The sequence below is a fragment of the Pararge aegeria genome, chromosome 5, assembly GCF_905163445.1.
Source record: "Pararge aegeria chromosome 5, ilParAegt1.1, whole genome shotgun sequence".
Taxonomy (NCBI): Eukaryota; Metazoa; Arthropoda; class Insecta; order Lepidoptera; family Nymphalidae; genus Pararge; species Pararge aegeria.
The window spans coordinates 173,290-188,891 of NC_053184.1; the positions used below are offsets into that span (position 1 = coordinate 173,290).

The window sequence follows — 15,602 nt, forward strand, 5'->3', positions numbered from 1 at the left end:
TTGGATGTGGTAGCAGTTTCTCAGGCTCCCTCACCGGAATCGAACCCTGATTCCCCGTTACCCGCGACAAACAATGGTAGTCGCAGAAACTCATTCCGATTACGAGACCTCGTAAGAGTCCCGTATCGTTATTTTTCGTCACTACCTACCCCCCTACCTCCCCCCGTGCGAGTACAATATTGATATGATATTAAAAAAATACCATTAATAAATAACATAATAAAAGACCACCACTTTTATAGAGACATAACGCCACATAATTATAAAAAGTATAGTGTGTGGATCTAATCAACCACCACTGGCACCAGACCCTCAATGCCCTTAAATTTTACCTCGTTAAAATATTTAAAGTGTACTCATTCCGATTGCGAGACCTCGTAAGAGTCCCGTATCGTTATTTTTCGTCACTACCTACCCGTACCTCCCCCCTGTGCGGGGTACAATATTGATATGATATTAAAATAATACCATTAATAAATAACATAATAAAAGACCACCACTTTTATAGAGACATAACGCCACTGTGTGGCGCCGCCATCAGTCTCCTTAGACTCGGTACTTTGTCGTCGCCGTCGACTTCGCACCTTCGCCCCATATAGTAGTGGCGCGGCGCGACGGGCCTAATGTGTAAGTGAAAAAAAAAAAAAAAAAAAAAAATTAATTGTTATTTTACAATATCTTCTAATATGAATAAGAGTACTTTGTATTGGTACGTTTTGTTTTTTGTTTTTTTCTTTTTTAAACGGAACTGAACCTAAGTGACCGGCCTGCGGCCGGGCACCCGTCTTATTCATGTTCTAACCTAACCTAACCTATCCAAACCTTTTAAAACTAGTTTGGATTCCTTTAGACCTCAGCCCACCGGCAACTACGACTAACTAAACACTGATCTAGCTATCTGGCTTTCATCAGTGCATCAACAGCAGCATAACTAGTATTAAAATTGTAATGAGTTTTTATTAATGCATATATTCACATTAAATCTTGAATCTAAAGTCTAAAGGTGTCAAAACTAGATTTAGGTTAGGTTAGGTTAGAACATGAATACGAGGGGTGCCCGGCCACAGGCCGGGCACTTGGGTTCAGTTCAGTCAAAAATTATATATTATTTACTATTATTTATATTTGAATGTGAATGAAAAATAGCAATTATTTTGAATAGTTTTCAGAATGAGACAGACGGGTGTGGTAGGGTAAAATCTCCAATTTAAAAATCCCTTATTGCGTATATGTTATGTGTGTTTGCATAGTAGTTTACTATAATGGTAAGCGGTTCGTGTAACGATCTTGCGCGTCTATATTTACAAGTGTGTGGGCAGTTCGTGTATTGATTATTCGATGACGAGACCTCGTAAGAGTCCCGTATCGTTATTTTTCGTCACTACCTACCCGTACCTCCCCCCCCGTGCAGGGAGTGGGTAATTTGCGCGCCTGCTGCCTTCCTTGGATGTGGTAGCAGTTTCTCAGGCTCCCTCACCGGAATCGAACCCTGATTCCCCGTTACCCGCGACAAACAATGGTAGTCGCAGAAACTCATTCCGATTACGAGACCTCGTAAGAGTCCCGTATCGTTATTTTTTGTCACTACCTACCCCCCTACCTCCCCCCGTGCGGGGTACAATATTGATATGATATTAAAAAAATACCATTAATAAATAACATAATAAAAGACCACCACTTTTATAGAGACATAACGCCACATAATTATAAAAAGTATAGTGTGTGGATCTAATCAACCACCACTGGCACCAGACCCTCAATGCCCTTAAATTTTACCTCGTTAAAATATTTAAAGTGTACTCATTCCGATTGCGAGACCTCGTAAGAGTCCCGTATCGTTATTTTTCGTCACTACCTACCCGTACCTCCCCCCCCGTGCAGGGAGTGGGTAATTTGCGCGCCTGCTGCCTTCCTTGGATGTGGTAGCAGTTTCTCAGGCTCCCTCACCGGAATCGAACCCTGATTCCCCGTTACCCGCGACAAACAATGGTAGTCGCAGAAACTCATTCCGATTACGAGACCTCGTAAGAGTCCCGTATCGTTATTTTTCGTCACTACCTACCCCCCTACCTCCCCCCGTGCGGGGTACAATATTGATATGATATTAAAAAAATACCATTAATAAATAACTTAATAAAAGACCACCACTTTTATAGAGACATAACGCCACATAATTATAAAAAGTATAGTGTGTGGATCTAATCAACCACCACTGGCACCAGACCCTCAATGCCCTTAAATTTTACCTCGTTAAAATATTTAAAGTGTACTCATTCCGATTGCGAGACCTCGTAAGAGTCCCGTATCGTTATTTTTCGTCACTACCTACCCGTACCTCCCCCCTGTGCGGGGTACAATATTGATATGATATTAAAATAATACCATTAATAAATAACATAATAAAAGACCACCACTTTTATAGAGACATAACGCCACTGTGTGGCGCCGCCATCAGTCTCCTTAGACTCGGTACTTTGTCGTCGCCGTCGACTTCGCACCTTCGCCCCATATAGTAGTGGCGCGGCGCGACGGGCCTAATGTGTAAGTGAAAAAAAAAAAAAAAAAATTAAATTAATTGTTATTTTACAATATCTTCTAATATGAATAAGAATACTTTGTATTGGTACGTTTTGTTTTTTGTTTTTTTTTTTTTAAACGGAACTGAACCTAAATGACACCCGTCTTATTCATGTTCTAACCTAACCTAACCTATCCAAACCTTTTAAAACTAGTTTGGATTCCTTTAGACCTCAGCCCACCGGCAACTACGACTAACTAAACACTGATCTAGCTATCTGGCTTTCATCAGTGCATCAACAGCAGCATAACTAGTATTAAAATTGTAATGAGTTTTTATTAATGCATATATTCACATTAAATCTTGAATCTAAAGTCTAAAGGTGTCAAAACTAGATTTAGGTTAGGTTAGGTTAGAACATGAATACGAGGGGTGCCCGGCCACAGGCCGGGCACTTGGGTTCAGTTCAGTCAAAAATTATATATTATTTACTATTATTTATATTTGAATGAGAATGAAAAATAGCAATTATTTTGAATAGTTTTCAGAATGAGACAGACGGGTGTGGTAGGGTAAAATCTCCAATTTAAAGTTCCCTTATTGCGTATATGTTATGTGTGTTTGCATAGTAGTTTACTATAATGGTAAGCGGTTCGTGTAACGATCTTGCGCGTCTATATTTACAAGTGTGTGGGCAGTTTGTGTATTGATTATTCGATGACGAGACCTCGTAAGAGTCCCGTATCGTTATTTTTCGTCACTACCTTCCCGTACCTCCCCCCCCCGTGCAGGGAGTGGGTAATTTGCGCGCCTGCTGCCTTCCTTGGATGTGGTAGCAGTTTCTCAGGCTCCCTCACCGGAATCGAACCCTGATTCCCCGTTACCCGCGACAAACAATGGTAGTCGCAGAAACTCATTCCGATTACGAGACCTCGTAAGAGTCCCGTATCGTTATTTTTTGTCACTACCTACCCCCCTACCTCCCCCCGTGCGGGGTACAATATTGATATGATATTAAAAAAATACCATTAATAAATAACATAATAAAAGACCACCACTTTTATAGAGACATAACGCCACTGTGTGGCGCCGCCATCAGTCTCCTTAGACTCGGTACTTTGTCGTCGCCGTCGACTTCGCACCTTCGCCCCATATAGTAGTGGCGCGGCGCGACGGGCCTAATGTGTAAGTGAAAAAAAAAAAAAAAAAATTAAATTAATTGTTATTTTACAATATCTTCTAATATGAATAAGAGTACTTTGTATTGGTACGTTTTGTTTTTTGTTTTTTTTTTTTTTAAACGGAACTGAACCTAAATGACACCCGTCTTATTCATGTTCTAACCTAACCTAACCTATCCAAACCTTTTAAAACTAGTTTGGATTCCTTTAGACCTCAGCCCACCGGCAACTACGACTAACAAAACACTGATCTAGCTATCTGGCTTTCATCAGTGCATCAACAGCAGCATAACTAGTATTAAAATAGTAATGAGTTTTTATTAATGCATATATTCACATTAAATCTTGAATCTAAAGTCTAAAGGTGTCAAAACTAGATTTAGGTTAGGTTAGGTTAGAACATGAATACGAGGGGTGCCCGGCCGCAGGCCGGGCACTTGGGTTCAGTTCAGTCAAAAATTATATATTATTTACTATTATTTATATTTGAATGAGAATGAAAAATAGCAATTATTTTGAATAGTTTTCAGAATGAGACAGACGGGTGTGGTAGGGTAAAATCTCCAATTTAAAGTTCCCTTATTGCGTATATGTTATGTGTGTTTGCATAGTAGTTTACTATAATGGTAAGCGGATCGTGTAACGATCTTGCGCGTCTATATTTACAAGTGTGTGGGCAGATCGTGTATTGATTATTCGATGACGAGACCTCGTAAGAGTCCCGTATCGTTATTTTTCGTCACTACCTACCCGTACCTCCCCCCCCCGTGCAGGGAGTGGGTAATTTGCGCGCCTGCTGCCTTCCTTGGATGTGGTAGCAGTTTCTCAGGCTCCCTCACCGGAATCGAACCCTGATTCCCCGTTACCCGCGACAAACAATGGTAGTCGCAGAAACTCATTCCGATTACGAGACCTCGTAAGAGTCCCGTATCGTTATTTTTCGTCACTACCTACCCCCCTACCTCCCCCCGTGCGGGGTACAATATTGATATGATATTAAAAAAATACCATTAATAAATAACATAATAAAAGACCACCACTTTTATAGAGACATAACGCCACATAATTATAAAAAGTATAGTGTGTGGATCTAATCAACCACCACTGGCACCAGACCCTCAATGCCCTTAAATTTTACCTCGTTAAAATATTTAAAGTGTACTCATTCCGATTGCGAGACCTCGTAAGAGTCCCGTATCGTTATTTTTCGTCGCTACCTACCCGTACCTACCCCCTGTGCGGGGTACAATATTGATATGATATTAAAATAATACCATTAATAAATAACATAATAAAAGACCACCACTTTTATAGAGACATAACGCCACTGTGTGGCGCCGCCATCAGTCTCCTTAGACTCGGTACTTTGTCGTCGCCGTCGACTTCGCACCTTCGCCCCATATAGTAGTGGCGCGGCGCGACGGGCCTAATGTGTAAGTGAAAAAAAAAAAAAAAAAATTAAATTAATTGTTATTTTACAATATCTTCTAATATGAATAAGAGTACTTTGTATTGGTACGTTTTGTTTTTTGTTTTTTTTTTTTTAAACGGAACTGAACCTAACTGACACCCGTCTTATTCATGTTCTAACCTAACCTAACCTATCCAAACCTTTTAAAACTAGTTTGGATTCCTTTAGACCTCAGCCCACCGGCAACTACGACTAACTAAACACTGATCTAGCTATCTGGCTTTCATCAGTGCATCAACAGCAGCATAACTAGTATTAAAATTGTAATGAGTTTTTATTAATGCATATATTCACATTAAATCTTGAATCTAAAGTCTAAAGGTGTCAAAACTAGATTTAGGTTAGGTTAGGTTAGAACATGAATACGAGGGGTGCCCGGCCACAGGCCGGGCACTTGGGTTCAGTTCAGTCAAAAATTATATATTATTTACTATTATTTATATTTGAATGAGAATGAAAAATAGCAATTATTTTGAATAGTTTTCAGAATGAGACAGACGGGTGTGGTAGGGTAAAATCTCCAATTTAAAGTTCCCTTATTGCGTATATGTTATGTGTGTTTGCATAGTAGTTTACTATAATGGTAAGCGGTTCGTGTAACGATCTTGCGCGTCTATATTTACAAGTGTGTGGGCAGTTTGTGTATTGATTATTCGATGACGAGACCTCGTAAGAGTCCCGTATCGTTATTTTTCGTCACTACCTTCCCGTACCTCCCCCCCCCGTGCAGGGAGTGGGTAATTTGCGCGCCTGCTGCCTTCCTTGGATGTGGTAGCAGTTTCTCAGGCTCCCTCACCGGAATCGAACCCTGATTCCCCGTTACCCGCGACAAACAATGGTAGTCGCAGAAACTCATTCCGATTACGAGACCTCGTAAGAGTCCCGTATCGTTATTTTTTGTCACTACCTACCCCCCTACCTCCCCCCGTGCGGGGTACAATATTGATATGATATTAAAAAAATACCATTAATAAATAACATAATAAAAGACCACCACTTTTATAGAGACATAACGCCACTGTGTGGCGCCGCCATCAGTCTCCTTAGACTCGGTACTTTGTCGTCGCCGTCGACTTCGCACCTTCGCCCCATATAGTAGTGGCGCGGCGCGACGGGCCTAATGTGTAAGTGAAAAAAAAAAAAAAAAAATTAAATTAATTGTTATTTTACAATATCTTCTAATATGAATAAGAGTACTTTGTATTGGTACGTTTTGTTTTTTGTTTTTTTTTTTTTTAAACGGAACTGAACCTAAATGACACCCGTCTTATTCATGTTCTAACCTAACCTAACCTATCCAAACCTTTTAAAACTAGTTTGGATTCCTTTAGACCTCAGCCCACCGGCAACTACGACTAACAAAACACTGATCTAGCTATCTGGCTTTCATCAGTGCATCAACAGCAGCATAACTAGTATTAAAATAGTAATGAGTTTTTATTAATGCATATATTCACATTAAATCTTGAATCTAAAGTCTAAAGGTGTCAAAACTAGATTTAGGTTAGGTTAGGTTAGAACATGAATACGAGGGGTGCCCGGCCGCAGGCCGGGCACTTGGGTTCAGTTCAGTCAAAAATTATATATTATTTACTATTATTTATATTTGAATGAGAATGAAAAATAGCAATTATTTTGAATAGTTTTCAGAATGAGACAGACGGGTGTGGTAGGGTAAAATCTCCAATTTAAAGTTCCCTTATTGCGTATATGTTATGTGTGTTTGCATAGTAGTTTACTATAATGGTAAGCGGATCGTGTAACGATCTTGCGCGTCTATATTTACAAGTGTGTGGGCAGATCGTGTATTGATTATTCGATGACGAGACCTCGTAAGAGTCCCGTATCGTTATTTTTCGTCACTACCTACCCGTACCTCCCCCCCCCGTGCAGGGAGTGGGTAATTTGCGCGCCTGCTGCCTTCCTTGGATGTGGTAGCAGTTTCTCAGGCTCCCTCACCGGAATCGAACCCTGATTCCCCGTTACCCGCGACAAACAATGGTAGTCGCAGAAACTCATTCCGATTACGAGACCTCGTAAGAGTCCCGTATCGTTATTTTTTGTCACTACCTACCCCCCTACCTCCCCCCGTGCGGGGTACAATATTGATATGATATTAAAAAAATACCATTAATAAATAACATAATAAAAGACCACCACTTTTATAGAGACATAACGCCACTGTGTGGCGCCGCCATCAGTCTCCTTAGACTCGGTACTTTGTCGTCGCCGTCGACTTCGCACCTTCGCCCCATATAGTAGTGGCGCGGCGCGACGGGCCTAATGTGTAAGTGAAAAAAAAAAAAAAAAAATTAAATTAATTGTTATTTTACAATATCTTCTAATATGAATAAGAGTACTTTGTATTGGTACGTTTTGTTTTTTGTTTTTTTTTTTTTAAACGGAACTGAACCTAAATGACACCCGTCTTATTCATGTTCTAACCTAACCTAACCTATCCAAACCTTTTAAAACTAGTTTGGATTCCTTTAGACCTCAGCCCACCGGCAACTACGACTAACTAAACACTGATCTAGCTATCTGGCTTTCATCAGTGCATCAACAGCAGCATAACTAGTATTAAAATTGTAATGAGTTTTTATTAATGCATATATTCACATTAAATCTTGAATCTAAAGTCTAAAGGTGTCAAAACTAGATTTAGGTTAGGTTAGGTTAGAACATGAATACGAGGGGTGCCCGGCCACAGGCCGGGCACTTGGGTTCAGTTCAGTCAAAAATTATATATTATTTACTATTATTTATATTTGAATGAGAATGAAAAATAGCAATTTTTTTGAATAGTTTTCAGAATGAGACAGACGGGTGTGGTGGGTTAAATCTCCAATTTAAAGTTCCCTTATTGCGTATATGTTATGTGTGTTTGCATAGTAGTTTACTATAATGGTAAGCGGTTCGTGTAACGATCTTGCGCGTCTATATTTACAAGTGTGTGGGCAGTTCGTGTATTGATTATTCGATGACGAGACCTCGTAAGAGTCCCGTATCGTTATTTTTCATCACTACCTACCCGTACCTCCCCCCCCCGTGCAGGGAGTGGGTAATTTGCGCGCCTGCTGCCTTCCTTGGATGTGGTAGCAGTTTCTCAGGCTCCCTCACCGGAATCGAACCCTGATTCCCCGTTACCCGCGACAAACAATGGTAGTCGCAGAAACTCATTCCGATTACGAGACCTCGTAAGAGTCCCGTATCGTTATTTTTCGTCACTGCATATATTCACATTAAATCTTGAATCTAAAGTCTAAAGGTGTCAAAACTAGATTTAGGTTAGGTTAGGTTAGAACATGAATACGAGGGGTGCCCGGCCACAGGCCGGGCACTTGGGTTCAGTTCAGTCAAAAATTATATATTATTTACTATTATTTATATTTGAATGAGAATGAAAAATAGCAATTATTTTGAATAGTTTTCAGAATGAGACAGACGGGTGTGGTAGGGTAAAATCTCCAATTTAAAGTTCCCTTATTGCGTGTATGTTATGTGTGTTTGCATAGTAGTTTACTATAATGGTAAGCGGTTCGTGTAACGATCTTGCGCGTCTATATTTACAAGTGTGTGGGCAGTTCGTGTATTGATTATTCGATGACGAGACCTCGTAAGAGTCCCGTATCGTTATTTTTCGTCACTACCTACCCGTACCTCCCCCCCCGTGCAGGGAGTGGGTAGTTTGCGTGCCTGCTGCCTTCCTTGGATGTGGTAGCAGTTTCTCAGGCTCCCTCACCGGAATCGAACCCTGATTCCCCGTTACCCGCGACAAACAATGGTAGTCGCAGAAACTCATTCCGATTACGAGACCTCGTAAGAGTCCCGTATCGTTATTTTTCGTCACTACCTACCCCCCTACCTCCCCCCGTGCGGGGTACAATATTGATATGATATTTAAAAAATACCATTAATAAATAACATAATAAAAGACCACCACTTTTATAGAGACATAACGCCACATAATTATAAAAAGTATAGTGTGTGGATCTAATCAACCACCACTGGCACCAGACCCTCAATGCCCTTAAATTTTACCTCGTTAAAATATTTAAAGTGTACTCATTCCGATTGCGAGACCTCGTAAGAGTCCCGTATCGTTATTTTTCGTCACTACCTACCCGTACCTCCCCCCCCGTGCAGGGAGTGGGTAATTTGCGCGCCTGCTGCCTTCCTTGGATGTGGTAGCAGTTTCTCAGGCTCCCTCACCGGAATCGAACCCTGATTCCCCGTTACCCGCGACAAACAATGGTAGTCGCAGTAACTCATTCCGATTACGAGACCTCGTAAGAGTCCCGTATCGTTATTTTTCGTCACTACCTACCCCCCTACCTCCCCCCGTGCGGGGTACAATATTGATATGATATTAAAAAGATACGCATGAACGCACCCACACCAAACCCGAGTGATAAAATAAAACTCTGAGGAAGATTTTGTTCACTGTAATTCTCAACCTTAATAACATTCAAGGAGGCCTATTCTAATTATTAGTAAAGAATCTTCATAGCGCGATACAATATTAAATAAGACCAAAACAGCGCCATCTATCGCATTACTTAAAAAATAACTTATTCAACCTTAAACATACCGCCCACCATGGACAGAATGTCCATAATTAGTATAAGACTGCATCACATACAAAATTAAAAAAATTGTTGTAACGTGGACTGTAATTTTGAAGTAATGTTATGTTTTCACATAATCTATGTATGTAATCTATATATATATAAAATATTAACAATAAAGCAATCTCACCGCCTACCGTAACACAAGAGGTAATTAACAAAAAAAAATAACAAACGTGGAACGTGCGTTACGTGCTGTAACTAATAAAATATGTAAACATGCTGCATGACTTAAACTTTTAAAACAATTTTATAACAATTTAACCTAGATAAAAATAACTAAACTTAAACTCTAAACTTAAACATCAAATAAAAAACTTAATAAAATCAGAAGGTCCTAACAGGTAAAATAATTAGTTTCGATGTTGATCGTTTTATAATGGTTTTCTTACATTTTAGTGAAACAACTCTAGTGAGACCGTCCGGACCAGTGTGCTTTTGGGTGATGATGCCGTATAGCCATCGCGCTGGTGGAAGATTATCCTCTTTCACCAACACCACGTCGCCTACCCTTGGTTCCGCTGTTTGATATGACCACTTGTGTCTATGATAAAATTTTGTCAAATATTCGGCTGACCATCTTCGCCAAAAGTCTTGAACCAATTTCTGCGCGAGATGCCATCTTTGTAAAGTTGTTATATTGGAACCTTCATAATTATTTTCTGGCACTAAAATAACTGGTTCCCCAATCAAAAAATGACCGGGAGTTAATGGGTAAGGATCCTCCGAATTACTGCTAACGTGACCAATGGGCCGAGAGTTCAGACAGGCCTCAATTTGAGTAAGAACTGTAACCATTTCTTCAAACGTAAGTGTGTGATTGCCTATTACTCGATTCAGATGTGTCTTGGTAGACTTTATTCCTGCCTCCCACAACCCTCCAAAGTTCGGAGAATGTGGCGGAATAAAGTGCCAGTTAGTGCCATTAGTAGCTAACCAGTCCATAATGTCAGCAGGAAATCCTGCCCTCCCTTTAGCAAATAAGGATTTTAACTCTTTATTGGCCCCGACGAATGTAGTACCATTATCGCTCCACAAATCAAGACAATGACCTCTCCTTCCGGTGAAGCGCTTGAAAGCAGCTATGAAGGCCTGCGATGTCATATCACTGACCATTTCCAAATGTACAGCTCGAGTAGCCATACATATGAATAAACAAATATAGCCCTTTGTGGCATGATACCCTCGACCCTTATGGGGCCTGACTGCGATTGGCCCGGCATAGTCAACCCCACTTTGACAAAAGGGGCGACTTGCCGTAACCCTGGCCGTTGGTAATTGACCCATCAGTTGTTGATTTGCTTGAGCAGAATAGCGAACGCAAGTCACACACTTTCGGAAATGCTGTCTAACAAGTCCTCTAGCATTAATAACCCAATATTTAGTTCCTAAATAATTGAGCATTGATTGTGGTCCACCGTGTAGTGTGCGTTCGTGTGCATCAGCCACCAACAGGTCAGTAAAATGAGACTTATGTGGTATTATTACAGGATGCTTCATCTTATCGTGGATTCTAGCCATTTGCAACCGACCACCAACTCGCAGGACTTCACCAGCATCTAAGTAAGGATTCAAGCAAAGTAGAATACTTTTTCTTTTAACCCTGCCCTCTTCCTTTAAACTTTCTATTTCATTATTAAAATGTTCATGTTGACACATCTTTATACAGGTATGCAGAGCGTTGTTGATTTCAGTAAAGGTAAGCCATTTTTCTTTATTATTTGATTTTTTATAGAGTATGAATCTTCTACAATATGATATTACTCTTACTAGTTTTCTCAAAGATGAGAATCTAGAAATTATAGTCTCGTCTCTATTTTCTGCAGTCACATTACAAATAACGGTTTTTGTTTTCTCTTCTAAATTTGTTTGTTCCATTGTTCCTTTGCTGTAATTTATGGTCTTATTTTCTAACCACTTTGGTCCATATTTCCACAGTTTACTTTTGCAGCAGTCTTCGGCACTTATGCCCCTGGAAGCACAGTCTGCAGGATTATCTTTCGAGACCACGTGAGACCACTGGTTGCTTTCCATAATGGTAAGTATTTCCGAAACACGATTACCGACAAATGTCTTCCATTTACTGGGATGACTTCTCAACCATGCCAAGACAACTGAAGAATCTGTCCAAGCATGGACATTTTCCTTTGATATTTCCATTGAATTCGAAACTTCATTAAGAAGTTTCGCTAAAAGAACCGCGCCACAAAGTTCTAAACGAGGTATTGAAACCTGTTTTATTGGAGATACCTTAGTCTTGGAAGTGATGAGGTGAACGTGCACATTCATTTGGCTATCAATGACTCTTAAATAAATGACAGCTGCATATGCAGCATTAGACGCATCACAAAATCCTTGAAGCTCACGAAGGATGGCTTTACTGTCCGTTTGGATCCATCTGGGAATTCTAAACTCTATGAGATTTTTGAGATTTGCACGATATTCGATCCATTCCTGTAATAACAAATTTGGCAACTCATGGTCCCAACCGATGCCGGACAGCCAGAGTTTTTATATAAACACCTTGGCTGTTATTATTACAGGTGAAATCCATCCAAGAGGATCGTAAAGCCGGGCAATATCTGAAATTACTCTTCGCTTTGTGACAGGTGTTGTCAATGGAGGCAGTTGGACTGTATATTGGAATTCATCCCTTTCTCTATTCCAGGTTATTCCTAAAATTTTCACGACTGTGTCTACTTTTATCTCTAACTTATCTTTGCCTTCATTGTCAGTTTCTATTTCTTTCATCAAGTCTGTGCTATTAGTAGACCATTTTTGAAGTTGAAACCCACCCCGACTGAGCAATTCATTCATTTCCTTATAAATTTGCCGTCCTTCCTCCTCTGTTTCACAACCGGTGATAAGATCATCAACGTAAAAATCAGAAAGGACGCGGTTTGAAGCATATGGAAAATCATTTCCTTCATCATATGCAAGTTGCTGTAGGCATCTTACAGCAAGGTAAGGTGCTGCTGATGTGCCAAAAGTAACACGCAATAACCTGAAATGTTGTAGATCAGAGTCTGGGCTGTCACGCCAGTAAAGACGCTGAAAATCAACATGTTCTTCAAAAACTTTGACCTGTCTGTACATTTTAATGATATCGGCGATCAAACATATCGGATGGCAACGCCAACGCATAATGATTTGTCGTAACTCTGGTTGTAGCGTGGGTCCAATCATTAAATCATTGTTAAGCGACACGCCATTAATCCCTTGACAAGAAGCGTCGAAAACTGGACGTACCTTTGTCGTGCTTTTGTCATTTCGTATGACTGCATGGTGAGGCAAATACACGACATTTGGTTTATCTCTTTCTGCACGTGGAACTACCTCCATATGATTTAAATCGAAGTATTCCTTTATTACGGCAGCATATTGTACTTTAAGATCTGGGTTTCTTAACAGTTTTTTTTCTAACAAAAAATATCTTTTACGTGCGATATGCCTGGAATCACCGTATTTGCAGGGTGGATCATTCTGTCGAAAAGGTAATTTGATGATATATCGTCCGGAGTTGTCTCTTTTCTTGGTTTCAGAAAACAACTTTTCGCATTTTTCTTCTTCTTCTGTAAGCAATTTTTTGCTAACTGATTTACACTCTTCTATTTCCCAAATTTTTTTCAGAATATCGTTCTCACATGATTGAACATGCATACTAACAATAACATTGTTATACAATTCAGAATTACGACTATTTGGGTCGTAAATGTCACCTGATAAAATCCAGCCTAGCCGCGTCTTTTGAGCAATAGGAGTCCCGGGCGGACCTTTGATTAAACCTTCTAATAGTATCTTGGAGTATACTCCTACACTTAATACCATATCAATTTTATTGGGTGTACCAAAAAATGGATCAGCCAACTCAAGCGCAGGAAGTGTTGAAATTAATTTGACAATGTTTTTCTCAGGTAAAAATGATGTAAGTTTCTTTAATACATACGCTTGGATTTCGATGACAAACGAGGAATCTAGGCGTGATTGAATCTTTATCGATACCATTGACTTACAGGGCATACTGCCCTCATCACCTAGCCTGGATATGTCTACTTTGATTGGCATTTTCTTAAGGCCTAATAACTGGACAGCAGACTCCGTGATAAATGAAGCCTGAGAGCCTTGATCCAACAAGGCTCTTAAAACTAGAGTAGAACCAGCCTTAGACTCAGCCTTTATCATAGCTGTGGCCAACAAAGCTTGACCTCGAATGTTTGAAAAACATGAGACTACGTTAGTCGCCTCACTCTGTGGAGATGTGCTTAGTGTAGCAGCCATACTATCCACCACTTGATCATCGGATTGAGTTCCTTGATCAGATGATTGTGGATTGGGGTTTAGTGGGTGCAGTAGAGAGTGGTGTTTTTTGTGACACAGGCGGCACCTAGCGGACAGTCGACAAGAAAAAGCGGAATGGAAATTAGACAAACAGTTGAAGCACAATGAGTTGGACCGGACAAACTCACGACGCGCGTCAACACTTAGTTGACTAAACTTCTTGCAATTGTAAATCTTGTGACATTCATCACAATATTTACAAGATTCAGTGACTTTAACAGAATCTTGACAAACATAACTGCGTGCAATAGTTTGCTTAGTCGCTTTAGTATCCAAAAATTCAAGTGAGCGGAACCGATGTTCCAAAAATTCCGTAAAATTATTAATCGTAGGCAGCTTATTGGAACACTCGCTAACTCTAATTTCCCATAGCTTGCGACTTTCTGAATCCAGTTTTTGACTAACGATGTAAATCACAATAATGTCCCATGAACTAGTATCAATCTCTAAATTTGACAAACCATTTAACATATCATTAGTACCATCTAATAACAGTTTAATCGAAGTACTGGATTCAGACGTAACATTTTTATGCGAAAAGAATCGCTTGAGTATGGAATTAGCTAAATATTGTTTGTTGTTGTATCGGCTTTCCAAAAGAGTCCAACATTGAATGTACGTGTCGTTTGTGATGGGTATGTGACGTACGAGTTGTTCCGCTTCGCCAGTTAGGTGTCCCTTTAAATAGTGAAGCTTTTGGACATTATCAAGTGCCTCATTGCCATGTATAAGTGACTTGAAGAGATCGCGAAAACTCAACCACTCAGTGTACAATCCGGAGAATGCTGGTATCGTTATTTTGGGCAATTTGACTGCACTATTGAAATTTCCAGTGACGTTTAAAGATGTATCTCTTTGTTGTTTCATTACAGAACTATCCAACCTTTCTTTCAACTCAGTCTTGAATTCTAAATAAAACTCCTCAACAGACCCAAAAACGTCTTCGCTAAAGTAGTCGGTACTCAAAGAGCTTCTTTTCTTAATCAATTCCACAAGATTTTTGGTGAATTCTTTATATTTTGTTTCTAATGCTTGTAATCTTGTCTCAATGTATTGACGAGTTAATCTATCCTTTGCACATTTTTTGAAATTTATTCTTAGTTTGTCAATTTGAGACTTTATTTCTTCTTGAATTTCTAAAAGATCCATTTTCATTAAATTTTTCTAAGTGTTTCAGAAATTCTAAGTAAATTGGGCATAGGTTCCCCGTATATTCACTTTTTGTTTATATTTTCTAAGTCCTGGCAATTACTTTAACTTTAACAGAGTCTGTCACTTCAATTCAATCTAAGTCTCTAGCTGTCGTATGATTTTTTAAAGTACTCACAGTTGTCCTGATACCGCACTAACACTGCACTCACAGCTCGTGCGTACGCTACCGCTCCTCTCGTAGATCCGCTTCCGCTCCGCTCATAGATCCGCTGCCGCTTCACTTCTGGACCTGCTGACGCTATGGCCGTACTGAC

The 15,602-nt window shown here is 39.9% G+C and overlaps 1 protein-coding gene across 1 annotated transcript; it reads right to left on the reverse strand.

Annotated features, from left to right (window-relative positions):
* Positions 1 to 10,125: 10,125 nt before the first annotated feature.
* LOC120623888 lies at positions 10,126 to 15,285 on the reverse strand. Its single transcript, XM_039890170.1, has 2 exons — positions 12,391 to 15,285; positions 10,126 to 12,252 (listed from the first exon to the last, which is right to left on the reverse strand). The coding sequence occupies exons 1-2, from the start codon at positions 15,283 to 15,285 to the stop codon at positions 10,126 to 10,128; spliced, it is 5,022 nt and encodes a 1,673-aa protein (XP_039746104.1).
* Positions 15,286 to 15,602: the final 317 nt, after the last annotated feature.